The sequence below is a fragment of the Carassius gibelio genome, chromosome A18 (genome assembly GCF_023724105.1).
Source record: "Carassius gibelio isolate Cgi1373 ecotype wild population from Czech Republic chromosome A18, carGib1.2-hapl.c, whole genome shotgun sequence".
Taxonomy (NCBI): Eukaryota; Metazoa; Chordata; class Actinopteri; order Cypriniformes; family Cyprinidae; genus Carassius; species Carassius gibelio.
This window is the reverse complement of record NC_068388.1, coordinates 23,908,454-23,930,217: the sequence shown is the minus strand read 5'-3', so window position 1 is coordinate 23,930,217 and position 21,764 is coordinate 23,908,454. Positions and strand designations below refer to the sequence as shown.

The 21,764-nt window shown below is 36.4% G+C and overlaps 1 protein-coding gene across 9 annotated transcripts in view; it reads left to right on the top strand.

The window, feature by feature from the left end:
• LOC127934528 (protein Aster-B) overlaps positions 1–21,764 on the top strand; it is a 125,611-nt gene that overhangs the window by 66,273 nt on the left and 37,574 nt on the right. Inside the window, exon 1 of one of the 9 annotated variants that reach the window (XM_052531977.1) lies at positions 15,706–16,357. The exons of the other annotated variants lie outside the window; for them this stretch is intronic. Coding sequence (XP_052387937.1) covers positions 16,335–16,357 — 23 coding nt within the window. The 5' untranslated portion in view covers positions 15,706–16,334. Of the gene's footprint in view, positions 1–15,705; positions 16,358–21,764 lie in introns of those variants that run through there. 9 annotated transcript variants of the gene reach the window in all.

The window sequence follows — 21,764 nt, the reverse complement described above, 5'->3', positions numbered from 1 at the left end:
TGCCTAGATTTATGTTTTCTGTCATTTAGGGATTTCCAGGACGTTGTGGTTCTCAATTGGGTCATTTGTTAGAGCTGAAGACTGACTCTCTCTCTGGTGACGATTGCTCACAGCCCCAGTAATGACCTGCAGCAGCTCAGAGCTGAGGACTGTGGGAGATTTATGAACCTCATCCTCATTTCATACTAAATGTACTGCAAATACATTTACATATTTATTTACTTAATAAAAAAGACCCTGTTTGTACTTTTATTATACTTAGCAGGTACACTTAAAGTCTGCTTAATTGGGACATTTCTTTTTCACTTAATGCACTTTAATTGTGCGGAAGTAGTGCTGAAGTCCAACTAAAGAGACACTGAAGTGTATTTTAAGTGGAACTATTGCAAGAATTCTTCAGGTACACTTTAAATATCTTGCAGTTGAGGGCCGATATTATTCAAAGATCAAAGATCATGCAGTCGTTATTAATAGTGGCATTAAAACACTTTTTTTTAGGCTTAATATTAAGAAATGTGCACAAGTTGTACTCCAAATAAAGTTTAATTATAATTTTTATACCAGTATGTCTAGATGATATGTCAGTAAATATGTAAATAGATTTGAGCTTTACTTAGTATAGGAAATACATTTATTATATTATATTATATTTTATTTATTTATTTATTTATTTATTTATTTATTTATTTATTTATTTATTTATTTATTAGTGATGGGCATAGATTTTTTTTTTTTTTTAAATCTAGATTAATCTCACTGTGATCTTGAAATTAATCTAGATTAAAATGGCTCATTCAAATTCTGCCGAAGGCATTCAGAATATGTGTGTTACCCAAATAAAATTGGCAAACAGTAAGTCTTTGAAAAGGGGTTTATCAAGCTAGGTGGTGCATTAGAAAAGGGGCTCATCTCCTGTTTCCAAAATGCATCACAAAGTGCTTGAAAAAGTGGGCCCTGTTTGAAATTGTTTAATTTGTATGTTTGTTTATTTTTATTTATTTGTGTTATTTACACAATGTTTAAGTTTTTTTCAAGTTTGTAGGTGTCAAGGTACAGAAACCAAATAATTAAATGTAAAATAGCACTGGATAGTCTTCAATGTAAAAATGAAATATACAATCAAACCTACATTTATTCAGACAAAAAATATATCTGGTGTCTGAATAATTTTTGGTTTGACTGTTAAAACTACAAAGTAATTCAGTCAAGAGCACTGAGTGATTTTCATTTTCATTTTGTTGGATTAACATTACAGCAGCCAGTAGCTAAATTAGGCGCGGTCACTTTAAGAGACCATGAACGCATCCAATATAATACACATCCCATTTTTTTCCTCAACTGTTTACTTTCACTTAAGAAATAACTGACAGTTTTTTCGAGCATAATTTCCAAGGTGGATATTTTGACATATTTTGTATGTATTTGTCGGCACAAGAGCAAAAATAAGAAAAAAAGATACGCTGCTCTCTCTCATGCGCACCGAACACAGCGCGCGAGTAACCAGCTACTCTGTTCAGCTTTTCCGTGTCTTGTTTTTGGATGCTTTAATGTTTAAATCGACAAGCGGTAAGGCGTAAAAACATGTGAAAAAGATAAGCTTTCGTGACGATGCGCAGCAGTGGCCCATCAACTGTCCTGAGCATCTTTTTAGGCTGGCCTCAGTCAGTCGGTTATATAAAATCTCAAGGTGAAAGTCATCATAGCTTGCTTAGTATACACCCAACTCCCAACCCAACTTTAAGAAATAGATTAACGGCGATATTTTTTTTTATCGCCCGATAAGAGTTTCACGTTAACGCAGGCCGTGAATGTTTTTTTTTTTTTTTTTTTTTTACTATTGGTTCACACTAGTCTTTTTGTAATTTGTAATAAATCACATTTAATATTGTTACTGATATTTCAATATGCACACATCCTGAAGTTTACTTGATTATACTTCTTTTTTTTTTTTTTTTTTAAATCATGTTAAAGTATAACAAAATAATATCTATCTATACATCTGTCTATCCATCCATCCATCCGTTCAATCATGTCTCATTTATTTATTTATTTTTACAGGGACAGTCCATAATGGAATAATTATAATAGTATTACCACAAAATCTCTGAATAATAAACCTGCAGTACGATAGTAAAGCTTGGTATGAGATTTTCTTGAGATCTGGGCCATTTTTATAGAAAATATAAAAAAATGTACATCTGAAATGCTAACTTGTGCAGCGATGAAAAAGGCTATAAATAGCATAATTTTACAACAGTAAACGACTTAATTCCACCCCTGATCACAAAAGGAAGTTATTACAAACACTGGATCGGGGTTAAAAGTGAGTTTTGAGTAAAAGTGTACTAATAATTTCATAAATTGCCTGATGTAGCTTGATGCTAACATTAGCTCTAATGCTACTAATAGCAGGTGCATTTCTTCTTCATAATGCATTTCTGTCACAATAATTCATGTAAGGTCGAAAGAAAATGTTTTGTTGTATTTTTATAGTAAGACTTTTGATAAATAAGGGCTAAATGTATAGACTGAAGTGAGATTGCTGCTTTGTTGCTTTGTAAACATTAAAATACCACAAAAAAAAAAAAGGCTGGTAAAGGTGGAATAAAAACAAAAGAATAATGATAAAAGAATAATGCGGATAATGTGTCGTACCTGGCGGAGGTGTGAAAGACTCGTTTGGTGAGAACAATAGAAACATGAATGGGGGAGTTTTCAGAGACAAAAACACAGACAAGGCATACAGGAGAGTTTACATGTGAGATCTTACAGAGATGACACGTTCCATAATTCATTCAGAATAGCATTCTCTAAAAACACACATAAAATTCACAGTTTTACTGATTATATTATGAAATTTCAAATGAAGCATTTGTAGACTTGTGGCGTTAGCTACATTGTGTTTCTAAACTCATATCCTACATCAACATTTTTTTTAATACATTTAAAAAAATATGTTTTTAATATTTCTATTGTTGTTTTTCTGTTTGAGCTTATATATCTCTATTATCATAACAGTCTGAGTGATTCTGATTGTTGAACAGTAAACTTTGAAGTGTCAGCTTTGTGAACAAATGTTTATTATGTATCTAAGCAGAAACCTTTTTTGGGGGGGTATGTCATTTCTGTCTCCATGCCGAAAAATGGGGGGTGACTAGTAAGGGGTTAACTATAGTTGCTGGGCACAGGTTAGAAGTGATACTTTGTATTTAACAAGTATGCATTAGATTCAATAGAACTGAAATAACTATCCAGCTTTCAGTACTAACCATTGAAAAAATAATATGACTGCATGTGACAATTCATATCACCTCAACTACAGCACACACTTGCTAGCATAAGACCTATTGATTTATTATTTCATTATTTAACTTTTCGTCCACAAGTTCCCATTTCTTTTGTTACCCATGAGCACCACCAGAGGGCACATTGTGCATGATTGACCACGCTCATTCAGTGCAGTATGATCAGGTCAAACACACACTCATGATGTACCTGTCACACATTATAATCACAGAAAACACAACGTCATAGATCCTCCAGCGTGTGTGTCCATTATCACTGATGAGTGAGAGACAAAAGTCACCTCAGATTAACATCTTAACACACACATAATGTAATCGGCCCCTGCTCGAGGCCTTGAAGTGGTCGTCATGGGGCCTGTTACACCTGAACTTTCGGGGCCATTAGTCTTTATGGAAACTCACCGTGCTGTCAAGAAACACTTATTTGAGTCCCATAATCCTTTTAGATATATTTTAACTGACAAAGTGAGAGTTTTCGTGGATATTTGATGTTTTATTTTTTATATAATTTATTGTAGTTGACAGACAAAAATTAGTGGCAGTTGAATTCACATGCATTATTCCTGTTCCTTCCTCTGTATTTGGGAAATTCTGTCTCGTCTAAGTTTCTGATCACATTTTTATACAGATTTTATGTTCTGCTTGATGTAGATAATTTCAGTCTCATAAATGTGTGTGTGTGTGTGTGTGTGTAAGTGTAAGAAAGCATATGTTTGTGTGTTAGACGAAGCATAAAAAGTTCATGTTTCTATACAACAGTCATGTTAACCTTGTGAATGTTAATTAAATGAATGCAACATTGTATGAGAGTTGGAGAGCGCTGACGCATGGAGTAGGAGGACTGATTCACACACCGAGAACACATCACAGATGACTGAGATTTAAAATGCAGTATGTCTGGAAACAAACAGGAAACAAAGATGGGAAAGCAAAATCAGTTATCAAGGATGCATTAAATTGACCAAAAGTGTAAATAGATAATTAACAGTAAATAGATTAATTATCTTTATCAAAAGTTGTAATTTAAATAAATGCTGTTCTTTTGACCTTTCTATGAATAGAATACTGAAAAACATATATGGCACTTTCCACAAAAATATGAAGCAGCACAGCCATTTTCAACACTGATAATAAGAAATGTTTCTTGAGCAGCACATTAGAATGATTTCTGAAGGATCATGTGACACTGAAGACTGGAGTAATGATGGTGAAAATTTAGATTTGAATCTCAGAAATAAATTACATTTTAGTTACCAGTTTAATTTAGTTAACAGTAATGTGAAATTGTAATAATATTTCACAGCATTACTCTTTTATTGTAGCTTTGGTGAACTGAAGACTTTCTGATTTTGACATTTAAATGGCAATCTATATCAATATCTAATATTGACAGATTTGGAGATATAAATAAATATATATATATATATATATATATATATATATATATATATATATATATATATACAAATATAGTTTTCTTTTTTTTTTTCTTTTTTTTTAAGATCTAAGTTTTGATTTTTGCCTGGCAGATGAAAAAACAGCAAAAAAAAAATAAAAAAAAATAAAAATAATAATAATAATAAAATGATTATTATTATTACTTATTTATTTTTTTCTTCTTCTTTTTTTTTTTTTTTGCTGTTTTATCATCTGCCAGGCAAAAATCTAAAGGTAGATCTTTAAAAAAACAAACAAAAAAAAATATTCAAAAGTTAAAATTCCTAACAGAATTAATAGAAATTTGAGTCTTTAGCACAAGTTCTATTGAATTCCGGTTATAGTGTCATTTCATTGAACTGGGATCATTGAGTCCATCGCTGTAGCTCCTACTGATGTGGAAATGCCACACAGACACAGCTGATCCAAAGGCCACAGATGCTTCCTCATCTTTCACTCGTCCTGTCCGTCACTATCACATTGTTCTTTCACAAATCTGCTGTCTGATCTCATACCTTATGTGGTCAGAGTGTGTTAATGAGTTCTGCCACTGATTGGATGTTTAGCAGAATGATAAATGTTGTTGTTAATCCACCTTTAGCCTACTCAGCTGTGTACACAATTCCATGCAGGTTTTTTTTTATAAGGATTAGAGAGCGAGAGAGAGAGAAAGAGAGCAGTTTGTGTATGTGTGTGTGTGTGTGTGTGTGTGTGTGTGTGTTTTACAGAAGGTGGGATTACCGCATACCACCACACATCCTCACTCCAGGGGCAGACTGGCCATCCGTGTGACCTGGAGAATCACAGAATGGCCGGTACTCCAAGACGGCCGGTGGGCCGGCCCACCACCAGCCACGCACGCAGTCATCACCTGTTTTTTTTCCCCCGCTAATCTGTTTTACACTCCAGTACTGTAGGTGGCAGTAATACACATTTAAGTTGTAGGCCAGCTGCACTGGCCGTGGCCGCCAAGTAAGAATAAGAAGTGGAAGAGTAGGAAGAAATTACGTTAACGTTAAATAGAAGAAGCATAGAAACAAACAAACAATATGCATAACGCAGCCGGGGGTAAAAAAAAATAAAATAAAATACACAAAGAAAAGGGCGGGGCTGAGAAGGCGAGAGAAAAAAAAAGCGGAATTTAGATACTGAAGCCGCTAAATTTCCCAAACTAACTGAAATATGTAGCAATATTTTCCAGCATCAGCACCTCGCAGTTAAATATTAGCAGCAGTGAAGAAGTGAGCCAGACAACAGCATGCCATCAGTGATGATGAGGAACAGAAAGATGAGCTGGTTCCACAGGCAGATCCAGATCCAAGTATGGAACATGAGAGGAGAAAGAGAGGTACTTGCTAGAGATGATGTTAAGAAGTGATTTTCAGGTTGCTACATTTTTAATGATCACAGTAGTTAAAACAGCTAAACTTCATCATTTTAGCTGTAAAATGTCACATGCAGTAGCTAATATTAAGAAATATGTTGTGCTTTTACTTTTAAAAAATGTTGGTAACATTACAGTTAATGATTACAAACTTTGAAGATTTTGAATACAGAAGTTACATTTGTAATGGTGTATTTTCATTTAGATGTGGTATTATTATCTGTGCAGTAAGATTAATTAATTAATAACTGCATAAATTAAGATTATTAAGTAACAAATTCATTTTAAGACAGCATGGAATATATTGTAAAATATAATGTTATAACAGCATATTATATAAACTATTCCTTGCCATCTTGGAATAAAACCTGTTTAAAAAAAAAAAAATCCATTCCATCGTTGTTTATTCTGGTTGAGCTTAGACCAAGAGCAGAGAAAGACACCCACTCCAGCTCAACATCTAGTCAACATCAGTGCTATTGCTATAATTTGGATGATATAGTATCATGAGCCACAATTAAAGTCTTGTGACACTCATGCCAGGCGTTATTGTTGTTGTTGTCGAGTTTACACACGCCGATTGCTTTGGGCCAGGCCTAGTCAATGTCCAGGGCCGTTTTTTAGTCCCAGTCCGTCCCTGCCTTACTCTGACACTGAACTGGTGTGACAGTGTGACAATAACTCACCTCTCATTGGCTACCACTGATAAACCTATACAGCTCTAAAAATAATCCACCATGGTCCCTCAAGCACAGTGTGTCCAAAATACAGAGCAATGGGATGAGAGACTTAGACATAGAGAAAAAGGGAGTTGAAGTTGCCCAAATCTTTGTTTTTTTTTTTTTTTTTTTTTTTTTTTTTTTTTTGCAAGTGCACTATTTTGTTGTTGTCTTGGAAGTTTTTCATCACCATTGCTTTCATAGGAGAGCCTTCAGTAAAAATGGAGGACTGGTGCAATCCAGCATATGTGCTGTTATTGATCACCTGAGTCATGTTGTGAAGAAGTAAATATATCCATGTTAACAGTTAAGCTGTATGAGGGAGTTTTAAGATCCGAAACTTCAATAACATTTACATTGAAGTCTTTTGTAACAATTTAATGCATACTTGCTGAAGAAAATTATTAATTTCTTAAAAAGAAAGAAAAAAAATACTCTTACCAACCCCAAACATTTGAAGAAATATAGCCAATATGGATATCTGCAGGCCGTGGTGTCCAATATAATGCTGGTATTTACATAATGCAATTCAGTGAAATAACTTTTCAACATTTACTCAAAATTCAAAGTCCAGATCGCAGAGTAGCCAAATATATATGTCTTTGTAGCTAATAATACAATAATCAACATACGCTCAATTATTTATTTATTTATTTATTTATACAAGTAGAAATATTGTCAGTGATTCTTATGTCCAATCAGCACCACACCACTCAAGGCTTTTAATTGTCATACAATCCAAGTGCACACACACAGCAGAAAGTAGTAAACACACACACACACACACACACACACACATATACCATGAACACACACCCAGAGCAGTAGGAGCCTTTTTTCCTGTGGCACCTGGGGAGCAGTTAAGGGTTAGACTAATCAATTTGCAAATTGAATTTTTCAACCAATATGGGGTTCGACTCTCTAACCATTAAGCCACAACGTATAGCCAAATTATAAAATTATCAGTAGGTGTATTACCACTGTATTAATAAGTTTGTTGTTGTCATTTATTCAATCGATTCTTTCAAAACCACCGATTCACTCAGGGATGCAGTAAGAAACGTTTTGTATGAAACAGTTTGTAGGGAATCTTTGTTCAAAAACACAAGTTCAGGTTTTTTTTCTTTCTTTCTTGTAGACACTGTGTTTGATGTACAGATAGCAAATCTGCAGTTCTAGAAATGAATGCACAATGAAACTCAGCGATGATGCTTATAGAGCAGGGATAGGCAACGTCGGTCCTAGAGTGACGTTGTCCTGCAGAGTTTAGCTCTAACCCTAATCAAACACACCTGAACAAGGTAATCAGTCTTCAAGAGTACTAAGGCTACAGACAAGTGAGGCTTTTTTTCAGGGTTGGAGCTTAACTCTGCAGGACTTTGGCACTCCAGGACTGACATTACCTACCCCTAGTGCCGCCGCTCATCCCTCCACCCCTCTCTCTCTCTCTCTCTCTCTCTCTCTCTCTCTATATATATATATATATAGTAGGGCTGGTAAGCGATTACAGTTTTTATTCTAATTAATTGCATGATGTGGTGATTAATTAATCGAATTAATCGCACATCAAATTTGGAGAAATTACTCTGAAAATATTATTTAAATTCATTGTTGTGCAAAGCATCAAACAGAGATTACAAAAAGTAGGTTCAGCAAGAAATATTTTTTTCGATAAAATTACATATAATCTTTTGGACCATGTGAGTAAATGATGACAGAATTGTCATTTTTGGTTGGGTGAACTATAACTTTAATAATTTATTTTCTTAATTTGTTCATTATTACTATGAAATTATGAAATTATTTCTTTAATGAAATGATACTCTAAATAATAAACTAAAACTTACTGGTGGTAAATGCCTTGATTAAGTCATCGAGTAATTTATTAATTCGTTTGATTTGTTCAAATGGCTGATTCTTTTTAGGAGTGAAGTAAGGGGCCATTCACTTGTCGCATCTTAAAACGCGTGGAACACACTAAGCGCTGCTTTCTCCTTCTTTCCAAAGCACTCGGGCAGATGTGCTTCTGAGGCATCTGTCGTTGATAAGCAACCATCAGCTGTGATCTCCGTTACAACATGGACATTTCAGAAATGGATTTCCACCACCGAAAAACCCCTGGTTGTAACTCTGGTACAACATTTATTTACGAAGAAAAGTAAAAAAAAAAAAAACGCTTCAGTGTTTGGGTGCATTCCATTCTTCAAAAACCACAGGGTATTTCCCCCCGAATGAAGCTGATTGAGTTGGTTCTTGTCACATGACCTGCAGATCTCTGGGTTTTGCACTTTGTGGGTTTAGTCTGTGTGTTATGTGTCAACACGTCTATGTTAATTGTCATCAGCAACAGCTGTGACTCATTACTCATCCCTATATAATGGCTTGTCTAGGGTCTTGTGTTCGTGAGAGCGCTGTTTCCTGTTTGTGACCCATGCCTTGCTTTCTTGTGTGTTTCTGCGTTGGATGTCCGTGTCTTCCCCGGAACCCAGTCCACTCTTCGCAACCACCATCAAAGCAACACAACTTATCTTCGGCTCGCTTCCCCGCATGGACTGGCCAACCATGTTCAGAAGGAGATCTACCTCCTCGAGCTGCCCCCAACGCTCAATGGCCTAATTGACCTGGCCCTTCGGGTAGATGCTAGGATTAACTGCCTGGGTAGACAAGTAAGTCAAACACGCCGTCCCCTCTCTCCGGAAAGGGGCTGCTCGAGTCGAGAGAACATGGTCGGTCCCATCGACGATCACGAACCCATGCAGGTGGGTAGAGCTCGGCTTTGCCGGGGGGAGAGAGAAATGTCAAACACCGATCAGTCTGTGCAGTCTGTGCAGCGCAACTTCAAACCCAACGTGACTATGGCCAATGGTTCAATGCATCAAATGGTTCAACAAATTTGTTCAAAACGTTGATTAAGAAATTGAATGCCTCTGTGGGTTGCTCGGGTTTTGATTTGTCTTTTATATTTTGGTTGGCAAAATCGAGCAAAACAAACAACACTGTGTCTTAATAAGCTTCTTAATGAACTGTCGTATAAGATGAATATCACATTTGCACTCATGTTATATTGCACTTAGCTTACAACTCGTGTGATATTTCTTAACTCTGTGATGTAAATGAGAGAGAAAATTTCAATTGCATTTTGCAAAAATGCATTTTGCCCCATATCTTGAATTTTAGGGACATTCTCTAGGCTCCATCACGCAGTAAGTAGTTGGTCTGCCTTATATTACTCATCAATCTACTGTATAAAATGGCAGGTGATCCACATACATCTGGGGCGGGGCAAGTGCATTAAATGCATTATTTTTCTCAATAATTAATCTAATCAATGCGTTAAATTACCAGCCCTACCTAATATATATATATGTGTATCCTGTAGCTCAATTGGTAGAGCACTGCGTAATCAAGCGCAGGGTTGGGGGTTTGATTCCCCAGGAACACATGATATGTAAAAATTGATAGCCTGAATGCACTGTAAATCGCTTTGGATAAAAGCGTCTGCTAAATGCATAAATTTAATTTAATTTAATTTAATATATACTTTGTGTGTTTTACTGTTATTATAAATATTGTTATTTATTTGTACCACTTTATCTGTTTTCTATTTGAGGCCTCAGTTCCCTAACTAAAAGCTCATTCATGTCAATAACCATTTGAGTATGCCACCATGCCATGTTTCTCCTCAGAGCCCACCAGTTTCCCAGAATTCTCCTTTTTGGTTTGACAGATGGCTTGTGATACTGTTGGTGTCTATGTGATGCCATTATAGGTCTATTTATTAGTGTGTGAATGTGTTCATGGGTGCATGTGGGTTTTGTGCAAGAACTGTGGGCATTTTCCAGGAAGCAGTGAGACTTGTGCAGTATGTGTTAAGCTCAAACTGAAAACTGTGTAATGAACACAAACATCAAGCTCAGATACAAAGACATTTTTTGAGACGTCTTAACTCCCAATGAGATTAAGTTAGTTATTGTTCAAATTTATATTAACATTATATTCATAATTTGTGATTTACGTTCTATGCCATAATGCACCATAAACAAGTCCATGTTTCAGTGTGTTAAAGCCTTCAAAAAAACATTTGCAACAAAACAGAGATGAAGTCTCTAAATGCACTCTCTGTATTGGACCTCCGCTGCAGCCATTAGAGCAACGGTTTTGTAACACAGTCACTCTCTTCCATGATAAATACCGAGACATTTAGGCTACGTTTACACGTGGGTGGCTATTTTCATTAACAGACATTTCAACCTCTCCGGTTTCAAAAATAACATTGTGCACACGTCAAACACATGAAAAGTGTTCATTTATACGTATCCGTGTATATATGCCGTCAAGAGCATGCCAAAGCTGTAGAAGCTCAAGCCCACGTAAGCCAATAAGAATCCCAAATACTGTAATGTTGGCTGCCAAACACCCGTTTGTCTCAGTTTACATACAAATGTGTAAACAAAGATTTTCAAAATCTCCACTCTGGCCAGAGTATTTAGAAATAATCGGTTTCAGAGGCAAATTCTCAGTTTGCGTGTAAACGAAGGGTGCAAACGTAGAGAAATGTCCCCGATTCTCAACATAACCATGTATATGTAAACGGAGCCTTACTGTCAGACTTCAGATTGCTGCTGTAAACAATTTTTCCAGTTCAGCCTGTTGTTTGTGATAGCTAGGATAGTTTGTGCAGTTAAAGGGTACACCTTTTGTATCCTATTTATGTGTTGATGTATCTATCCATTAGTCATTGGAACTTCATTTAGGGTCCTTTTTTTATGTGTCTGATCAGGGTCAGGTGGAAATGATAGCCTATATACTCAGTGTTTACTTCAGATTAATTGGTCAACTGGCTGTGCAGACAAACCCACGACTAGTTAATCTTGAAAGCGTGTATTTTTGCACATCTCTAGCACACGTGCCGTGTGAACAGCTGCTATGTGTGTCATAGGTCAGAGCACTGTTGTGTGAGTCTCTATCAAACTCTATAATACACATCTCTTTTGCTTTTGCTCTTGTACGTTGCACCCATGAAAGATAAAGCAGAGTGAATTTAAGGTAATTACACCGGGCTAAACTGAATAGTTGCACTGGTTCCACTACAACGTTGCCCACCTTTTTGATTTTGCGCTGTCAAGGTAAAACTGTCCAAAAGTGGAACAAAACAGGGCTACTTATTTTTACCTGCACCACATTATAAGTTGAACAACTTGACCCAAACCTATCTTTATCATTTAACCATTATTAAACTGCATTAAGCTACTCTTTCTTAACGAATACTGTGGTTTTATAGAAACCATATCATTTAGTTATGCATGGTTTCATCTGGGTTTCCATGATGACCATTTAGGTAATATGGAAGGAAAATTTTTAAGTTCTAACTGGAACATGATAACGTCAGAATATTTGCGTTATACTTCATACAATTTGTATTTTCTTTTTTTTTTCTTTTTTACAGATGTTACTGTTGTTAATTAAAGTAAATTCACATGTAAATGGCAAATCAAGCTCATTGCTTTACTGTCAAATGTGCATTTTGTAGCGCTGCTTGCCCATTTATAAACATTTATGTTTACTTTTATATTTAATTTGGTTTGTTCGGGCGCCAGCCAGGCATGTAATCCTGGCAAAAAATTAAATAAATTCTCACAACCCACCAGCTACATATGAAGACATTGAAAAAAAGAACTCAAATCAAACTTGTAGAAACCAACAGATTCGTTTAACCATTTATTTTTTTAGGAATTCAGCCCCAATTAAATTCCACACAAAGAAAAAACATCCTAACATCACTGTTGTCAACAACACACTTCCATGGAAAACAAGAGAAAAAAAAAAAGAAAAAAAAAAACAATCAGTATAAACTATAAAGGAATATACATTTTCTCTTTATAAGAGGGAAAACAGGATCTGCACAGAGACAGCAATGATGTTAACACTGGCAAATTCTATGAACTTTCTCAGACAGTCACAAATATATGAGGTAAAGGAAAGTCTATGTCAAAGCAACCCATCCACTGATGAATTCACAGGTTATTTTCAATTCACACTCTTTTTATACTCTCCGACAGTCAAAGAAAAAGTTCGATTAATTGTGTGTGCGTGTTGTGGTCGTGTGCATGTATTGTGGGTGCGCCAAGTTTGTACCCGATGCTGCTGGTCTTCGTTTTGGCCTCTGGTAAGTACAGGAACTTCGTTTTCAGCACCATCCAGGAAACAAGATGAGGACTAATCCAAGGCAATGCAACTCTCCTGACAGCTGAGATAGAGAACGTCTAAGCCGCTCACAGTTTCACTTTAATCCCCTCCATCACGTCATCCGCACCCCGATAAATACCACCTGGATACCAGGATACTGCAAACTTCTGTCATACTTCTCTCCCAGGTAGGTCAATTTCTCATACCAAAGCACGATACTTCTGTACGTTCCTCGAACAACCAACACCTTTCACTTCCCCATTACCAGTCCTCTTCCGCTCACATTTCCCCTGCTTAAATAGTTTGTCACACTGATTATCCTCTTCTGATTGGTTAAAGAGAAAATAAAAAATAAAGTGGCTAACGGATTCCGTTCTGCCACAATTTCCAGATGTGTTATAGTAACTGCATTTGTTTATGAAATGTAACAGTAAATGTATGATTTTTTAAAAATCTTTTTTAAATTAATTTATAGCTAGTAATTAGGGATGTGCACGATTACTAAAGTAACTGAGTATTCTGATGTGACAGTGACGAACGGTTTCTGAAGTTTGATTTGTTAGCGTTAAGGCCTTTCCACACTGAGCGTGATGCGAAAAAGTGAGGCGAATCACCAATGAACAGGGCTTTCACACCGAACATGAAATGATTGTTCGCCTTCTGCTAATTTTTCCTCATACACTCTATGTATCTCATAAATGGATTTAACATCATCCGCTGCTCAATACACAGCATTAAATTAAGATAAACAAGCTTCTACACCAGAAACAATCTATAATGCTTACAATAATAGGCTACATCGTAAAATATAATTAGAAGTACAATTACCATCAAGCTACACTTGAAAATTTATGTAATTATTAATGTATTTTCTTACCCTCTTTAAAACCTTGTTGAGGGCTTGTAATACCTTCCAGTTGTGATCTATAGTTGAATTTGATTAATAAGCAGACACATGCACTCTTTGTATGTTTAATAACGTCTATTGCTAATATTTGTCATTAACATCCTTTATTGCTTTAAAAATACCGTGAGCTGCATACAAAACATACAGAAAATATATTGTCACAATCATGTCTTTTTGCTTTCATATTTTATGTGTAGAAAAAGAGTGAATGTGCTCTGACCGAGCGGCAACCTCCCGCTCTCTCTCGTGAAGCCAACAAGGAAGTGACTAAAACTATAATTCATCGATTGGCCGCTTGAGGCTGGCTGCAAAAAGCACTCAGTCCCATTGACTCCCCATGTTAAAATGCCCAACTTTACAGAAGAAAAAAACATGTTTACAGCCGCTGCTGTCACCACTGTTGCACTAGGTGGGCGTGGCTTCAGATATAAAAAAATCCACAGTGGGAGTTACACTTTCTGGATATATCACGTAACTTAACTGAAGATTACTCGCATTTGCATCGTGTTGTGAAAGCAAGTATGCTGGCCAGTCAAGTGCTCCAAAATGTCTTGGTAAATGGGTGCATTGACTTTAGTTTTCAAAAAAAGGGCTATGAGCTTCTTCACCCTTCATCCAGACTCTAGGACCTTGGTTACCAAATGAAATACAAAACTTGCTCTTATCTGAAAAAGGACTTTGGACCACTGGGCAGCACTCCAGTTCTTCTTCTCCTTAGGCCAGCTAAGAGGCCTCTGACGTTGTCTGTGGTTCAGTAAATTCCTTGACACCTCTGTGTGTGTGGTACTCTTGATGCCTTGACCCCAGCCTCAGTCCATTCCTTGTGAAGTTCACTCAAATTTTTGAATCGATTTTGCTTGACAATTCCTCATAAGGCTGAGATTCTCTCGGTTGGTTGTGGATCTTGTTCTTCCACACTTTTTCGTTCCACTCAACTTTCTGTTAACATGCTTGGATACAGCACTCTGTGCACAGACAGCTTATTTGGCAATTAATGTTTGGGTCTTACTCTCCTTGTGAAGGGGTCAATTATTGTCTTCTGGACAACTGTCAGATCAGCAGTCTTCCCCGTGATTGTGTAGCCTAGTGAACCAAACTGAGAGTCCATTTTGAAGGCTCAGGAAACCTTTGCAGGTGTTTTGAATAGATAAGCTGAATAACTATATTCTATATTGATATAGTGAATTGGTGGGTTTTTGTTAAATGTGAGACAAAATCATCACAATTAAAAGAGCCAAAGACATCTATTTCAAAATACGTCAGACTGTGTGCAATGAATTTATTTAATACACGAGTTTCACAATTTGAGTTGAATTACTGAAATAAATGAACTTTTTCATGACATTCTAATTTATTGAGATGCACCTGTATATAGAAGATACATGGTGTACACAAATATAAAACACCATCATGATAATGAACATGACACTAAAATAATGCAAGAAACTATCATTAACAACATAAAATGTAACATAAAACCTTAATGTGTGAAATACATAAGAAAAACACAAAATAAACAGTTGATTCAGTGAAAAACCGTCAAATGTGAGATGAGACTGAGAATTCTGGGAATGTCAACTTTCACTTTAAGTTTTAAGATAATTTTTCTTTCAAAAACTATACATTTAATAGTATTTTACTGTAAAATAGTATAAAATGTCCAATAGATCTTTTAGCTTTTCACCATATAATGGAACAATTGACAGGTTTTTACTGTAGTATTTTTACAATATATTACTGTTAAAATTGCAATATATTTGTTGTTGTTTTTTTTTTACAGCTTGCTTTTAAAACATAACCTGTGTGTATTAGCAGATTAATATCTCCACCCACTGATGGAGACTTAATTGAGGCTGACGGGAGGGCAACAGGTCCTCGTAATCTCCCACACCGAGACCAGAACGACACAAACCCTCCTCATCTGACCTCACCAGAGGGGACAGTCACAGCTAACCAAACAGTCTGAGAAAAGCAGAGTGAGGGAGGGAGAGGAAAGCCTGCCATGAGCATGCTCAGTGTCGCTCTCAGCTTGGAGACTGCAGCTTTTAACTGCAGCGGGGGATGACAGAGAGAGCGAGAGAGAGAGAGCACACTAGTGAGATTAGACATAAACGGACCGCATCTTCATCACAGCGTGCGAGTCTCTTTCAATCACACACATTCAGTAGTGTTTGGTCAATCTGACCAGTCCGGTTGCATTGTATGGGACCATCTGGTCGGTCAGACATCCCGTTAGTGTTAGAGTTTGTTCAGGGGAGTACGTAGACCATCATCTCTCTGAATGGGACGGCACAGCGGGACGCTTTCTCTCCTCAGCGGCTGCTCATCACCAACATGCAGCCTCTCCAACAGCAGCCGCCTGACGCCGTACCAAACACACTTTCAGCATCGCACCAATGAGAGGCTTCAAACTCGCATGGTAAGAATATGTTCAGTGCTCCTTGAAAACCAGATTGAGTGTTTCTAACACTGGGGATGCTTTGTGCTTCAGTTCGTCCGAAACTGATATTTTGTAAAGTCTTTTTGTGTCTCTCTGTGTTGGCCGTCACATGTCGCGACACGTGACCAACTGCAGTTATATTTTTCCGTTCCACTCCCTTTCTGTTTTTTCCCCATCTTTAGTTATTTTATGCACCTGTGCTCCTAAACTCCCTCTCTGCGTCTGTCTTATTCTTTCTCCTCCCCTCCCGTCCCGTGTATGTGTTTGTGAATGCGACTCAGTCATGTGGTGGATATTTTTAGCAGCAAATCACAGCGTGCAGCGCTGAAGAGAAACCAGCAGCAACCTGCAGCATGCTTCCTCTCGCATTGCTGCCTGAGCTTTTCCCAGTTTTTCACTCTTCAGCTCAATCTGTTTTGCTTCTTTCTTTTCATCCCATAAGAATTAAGTATTAAAAATTATATTTTCTCAGTTTCTTCTACACACCAGTGATATTAAATGGATTTTCATCCTGAGAGAAACAACCAATTATTCCATCTCTTCAAGGTGCTCATAAATTTGCAATTTCATTTCAAACAAGATTATTTCAAGTCCAGATTACCTGTTGAAGAACTTCTTGTTTAATTAAATGGGCTAAAAATAACAGATTTCTATCATGAGAAAGAGAAAATTAAAAATCCATCTCCCCTCAGTTTTTACAAGAGATGTCTCACACCGTCCTCAGATTTACCAAAATACTAAAATCTGCAATCAGAAGTCGTAAATTGCAATTTCATGTCAAATGTTTCTTACAAAATTCTTATAAATCTAGATTATCTGTTGCACAACTTCTTGTCTGGTTAAATGCTGCATTTAATGAGAACAAAAGGACTAAAATTGGAATGTCCTGGGAACAACAAGCTACTGTAGTCTCCTTCATCTCCCCAAATTTCACAATAGTTCTAAATTATGTCTCAATTAATGCCTTATTCTGCATGACCATATTTTAGATCCCTTAATCATAATCCATATTGAAACTTAATTTGCTGCTAAGTAAAAGTTAGTAAGGTAGTTGACCTTACTAACTTTTTACTAAGCAGCAAATAAGGAGTTTATTGAAGCAAAAGTCATAGTTAATAGTTAGTTAATAATGAGAACTGGACCTTAAAATAAAGTGGGACTGAATAATCATTATAATATAAATTTGTATTAATATTAATTATTACACGACTCTGTGGAATACTTAATTCTGATTGGTCCATTGCGACATTCTGAGAAAAATAATCCCGCGATAATAACCGGTAAAAGCTAATAACACTGGCTCATCCAGGTAACTGAAGTCAGCACTATATGCTTGCTAGGAACAGTTTTATCTTGGTGGAGGCTTTGCATTTGGTTAGCTAATAAAATATGAAAACGCGATACAATATAATGTGAACAATTATTTAATTATGTCATCCTGGTATCGTAGACTTGCTTTCTTGTTTCATACAAACACTGCCATTTTGCGAAGATTGTTTTGTACTCTGTAATTGATTATAAAATCACTAACAAAATGGTAAGATTTAAAAACATTTTCAGCTATCGCCTTAATTATTTATGTGGTGAAGTGATGTGCCGCTAAAAACCGCTGTTTGGGTTATTTTGGCAACCCAGCGCTGGGTCACAAAGGGACCAACCCAACACTGGCGTACGCTGGGTTATTTTAACCCAACCGGTTGGGTTATAAAGTTTTTTTATGGTTTAAAATGACTACATTCCAAGGTTTCAAAAACCAGAGAAGGTGTTTTATATCACTGTATTTCAGAAGGAAACCGACTGTATTTAGAAAATGTTCGATTTAATTTGGCATGTAATGCTTGATAAGGCAGCGTTTGCGAGCTCAGCACCGCTTTGCAGCCATTAGCGTCGAAACCTACCTCTCCCGCTCTTAGCGCCTCCTGCTGGCAGAAAATGAACTCGCGGAGTACCGCCATGAATTGAGTGCAAAGATGTGGGGAACACTGCATTTCTAGGCTAAAATGAACCCAAATTGAGCTAGGCATTAAACCTACAAATATTGTTCCTTTTAAATATCACTTTTACACACAAATAATAACTATCAAAAGGTAAATATTTATGAAAAAACAAGACAAAAGTCAAAAAGTAACATGTATGTAAGAAGAAAAGCTGAAAAGTACAGTATGGCATTAACAGCTACAGAGTTCATAAATAAAGCATTGAACATTTGTTGAATATAACTTTTAAAATCAAATGAAAGCTGATTTTAATGAAAGATGGTTATTGAAACCATCGGGAACTCGAGCTGCGTCGAGCGCTTTTGTGGAACGCCTTTGGCAAGAACAACTCTGAATATCGTGTGCAATCAGTTCAATGGAAGAGCGTGGTGTCACGGACGGGGTGACGTAGCGACCAGGAAGCTATAAAGGCACGTGCCACGCAGCTGGCTTCAGCTTCACGTCTTTGAGCATTTCATTAGGAAACTAACGTACATTCAGTTTAACCGCAAAATATGAGATAACAAATTAAAATGAGTTGTGAAAATCTCATGTAAATTTGACAAGACACTCACGGACGTTATATTAAAAGTACCTCTTCTGTTTAGTAACGTTAAAGGGGGCTGTTAAGACCTCTGTTTCTGAGCCGAAAACCACGTATTTTTCTATATAACGTTAAGCTCTTTTGTTTCCACCTTTCATAAAACCAGGTAAACAATAAACGATAACTTTACATTTTGAATCTTTACTTACCATAATGTCTTTCACTCGCTTGAAAATGGCAGCTGCTCGCACTGGAGACGTACAATCTTAACGTGACGTCCGTGTTCTCCTTCAAGTCCGTGTTCCCAACCCAACGACGCCCAATTTCCACTTTTTTAAGAATTTACTCTTAAGACTGATAGGTTCTGTAAAGGTTTCTGTGACCTGAAGGTTTCGTGGTCCAGGGTCACATACTGAATGTCTAGTTGTGTGTCTCTTATGTGATTCTAGAGAAAACATCTGAGACCAAGTTGATGTTTTCCATAACTAAGAACTCTCATTAACTCTCCTGAGCCATGAGTAAACACTCTGAGCACTGAATCGCTCCTCAGGACTCACATCCTTCAACTCTGTCAGTGCTTCGAGGCTTGATTTGACGACTCCAGCTCATTTGGCACAGGGTTGCAGAGTTACCTTGATTAACATCCATCCAGCTGGTTAGAAGTGTGTCAGGTGTGTGACAGTGGGCTTTTTATAAGAGTCCTCAGAGATGGACAGCTGATTTTGTGAAGTGGAGCTGTTAGAATTAACCAGAGCACCTCCATGTGCTGCTCGTTCAGACAGGAACAGGAAACTGATCTTACGCTGACTTACAGGAGCACCTGAAAATGGATATTGTCTGTTCTGGAGCTCCTTGTGGAAAAAACAGAGTATCTCCTTCTAATTGATGAGCTGAAACTGATTGTCTGTGAACTTTGCTCAGGTTCTCTTTGGGAAACCGCACAGACTTGTTCTGACTGCAGCAGTGTGATTGCTCCCTCTTGTTCTCTCTCTGTCACCTGCACTGGAAGACTTTTATATCCCTCTGATTTCCCTCGGGACGCTGCTGCTCTCGTCCTTATATACAGCTCTGTCTTACTCTTAAATAGGGCAGCACACCACGGAGTCTGATTGAGGATCTGTTCTCATGCAAACCATTATTTCAGACTGATTTACAGGGATTCATAAAGACCAATTGACTTTATAAACCATAATTTAATTCTCTATGATACTGTACCATTATTGAAGTGGATAAACATATTCATATTTTGTTTAAAAGGTGGAATATACATCCATTTGTTATTAGTAAAGGTGATGTGTAGATAGTCGTTAATGCTTTAAACCTACACTTTATCCACTATAAATCAACATCTGGTCATAAACTAGCTAGCCTAGTCTAGCCTAGCCTAGCCTGTTACTTTTACTTTCAACTTTTTTATCCTTGCTCACAGAATTTATATGTTTATTATTATTATTATTATTATTATTATTATTGTTTTATATTAAATTATGTTTATACATTATTTAATTGTATTTTTGTTTAATATTAATATTATTACATTATTACTATAAGAATGTATATAATTGATTTATTTAAAGCTAGAAGCACATACATGTCCCAGATAGTGATGCACAAAGATCTCAGCAACTCAGGTATTACTTGAGTGTTTATTATTAAATACATGTGATTGATTAATTGATTAAACATAAACTTTTTTTTTTATAAAGATTTTTATTTTTAAAAAATCCATCACTTGTAGTCCCAGGGCTTGCAAAAATAGCAAGTGAATGTTAGCCAAATAATGTCCATTTGATGATCTATTATATAAATATTATTCTATAAATGCTATTATACTGTCATACTTTGTATTGAAATTATAATGTTTTACAGATACCTGTCAAAATATAATAATCTCCATTGAAACAATACAAATGCTAAATATATGCACTAAATACACTGCAAATACACTTATCTTTTTCTTCTGTTCTGAACTTTGAACCATTACGTGCTTGTTATTTTTGGGGGGAATTAATTAATAATCTTGCACCACGGTACGTGTTAGATCAGACAAGGCATCTAGAGCACTAATGAGGTCACTGCATTGTTTACAGCACTGCCATGTGATCGATCAGTAAGCAGTCCCTTGTGTCAATAGCTGCAGTGATGCAGTATAATGTCCTGTCATAACAAGACACTTTCTCAGCTCTTTTTTTTCTTTCTTCTGTCACGAATATTCCAAGGATGAAGACAATGATGAAAATTAAACAAGGTTTATTAAATAAATCCACAGAATGCCAAACTGCGAGACAGCTGTGTATTACACAGACAATAACAGACAAATGAAAGATCACACAGCAGCAACTTAAATGCAAGACAAATAAGGGCCATAACGATGAACACCTGAGTAAATTAAATGAATTACCATGACAACTAAAGAATGGCGGGAAAACTGAACAAAAAGACATGTGACTGAAGAAAACCAATGACAAGTCCATGAAAACACTACTAAGTCCATAATGAAACTAAACAGAACCGTGACATCTTCAGCTGTCATTGTTTTGTCAGACACCATTTTATTCATGGGGTTCAGATGTGTAAACCTGACAGACCCCTTGTGTGGCCAAACAGATCTACACACATACACATACTGTATATATGTGTATGTGTGTGCGTTTGTGTGTGTGTGTGTTTGTGTGTGTGTGTGTGTTTGTGTGTGTATGTGTGTGTGTATATATATATATATATATATATATATATATATATATATATATATATATACACACAACACATTTTTTTTTAAATCTACTAAAATTTTTACCCCTTTCTCAAATTGAGCCCATGTCAGATGCCTGTTTTGGTGACATCACACAGACAGGCCCCTCCCAGT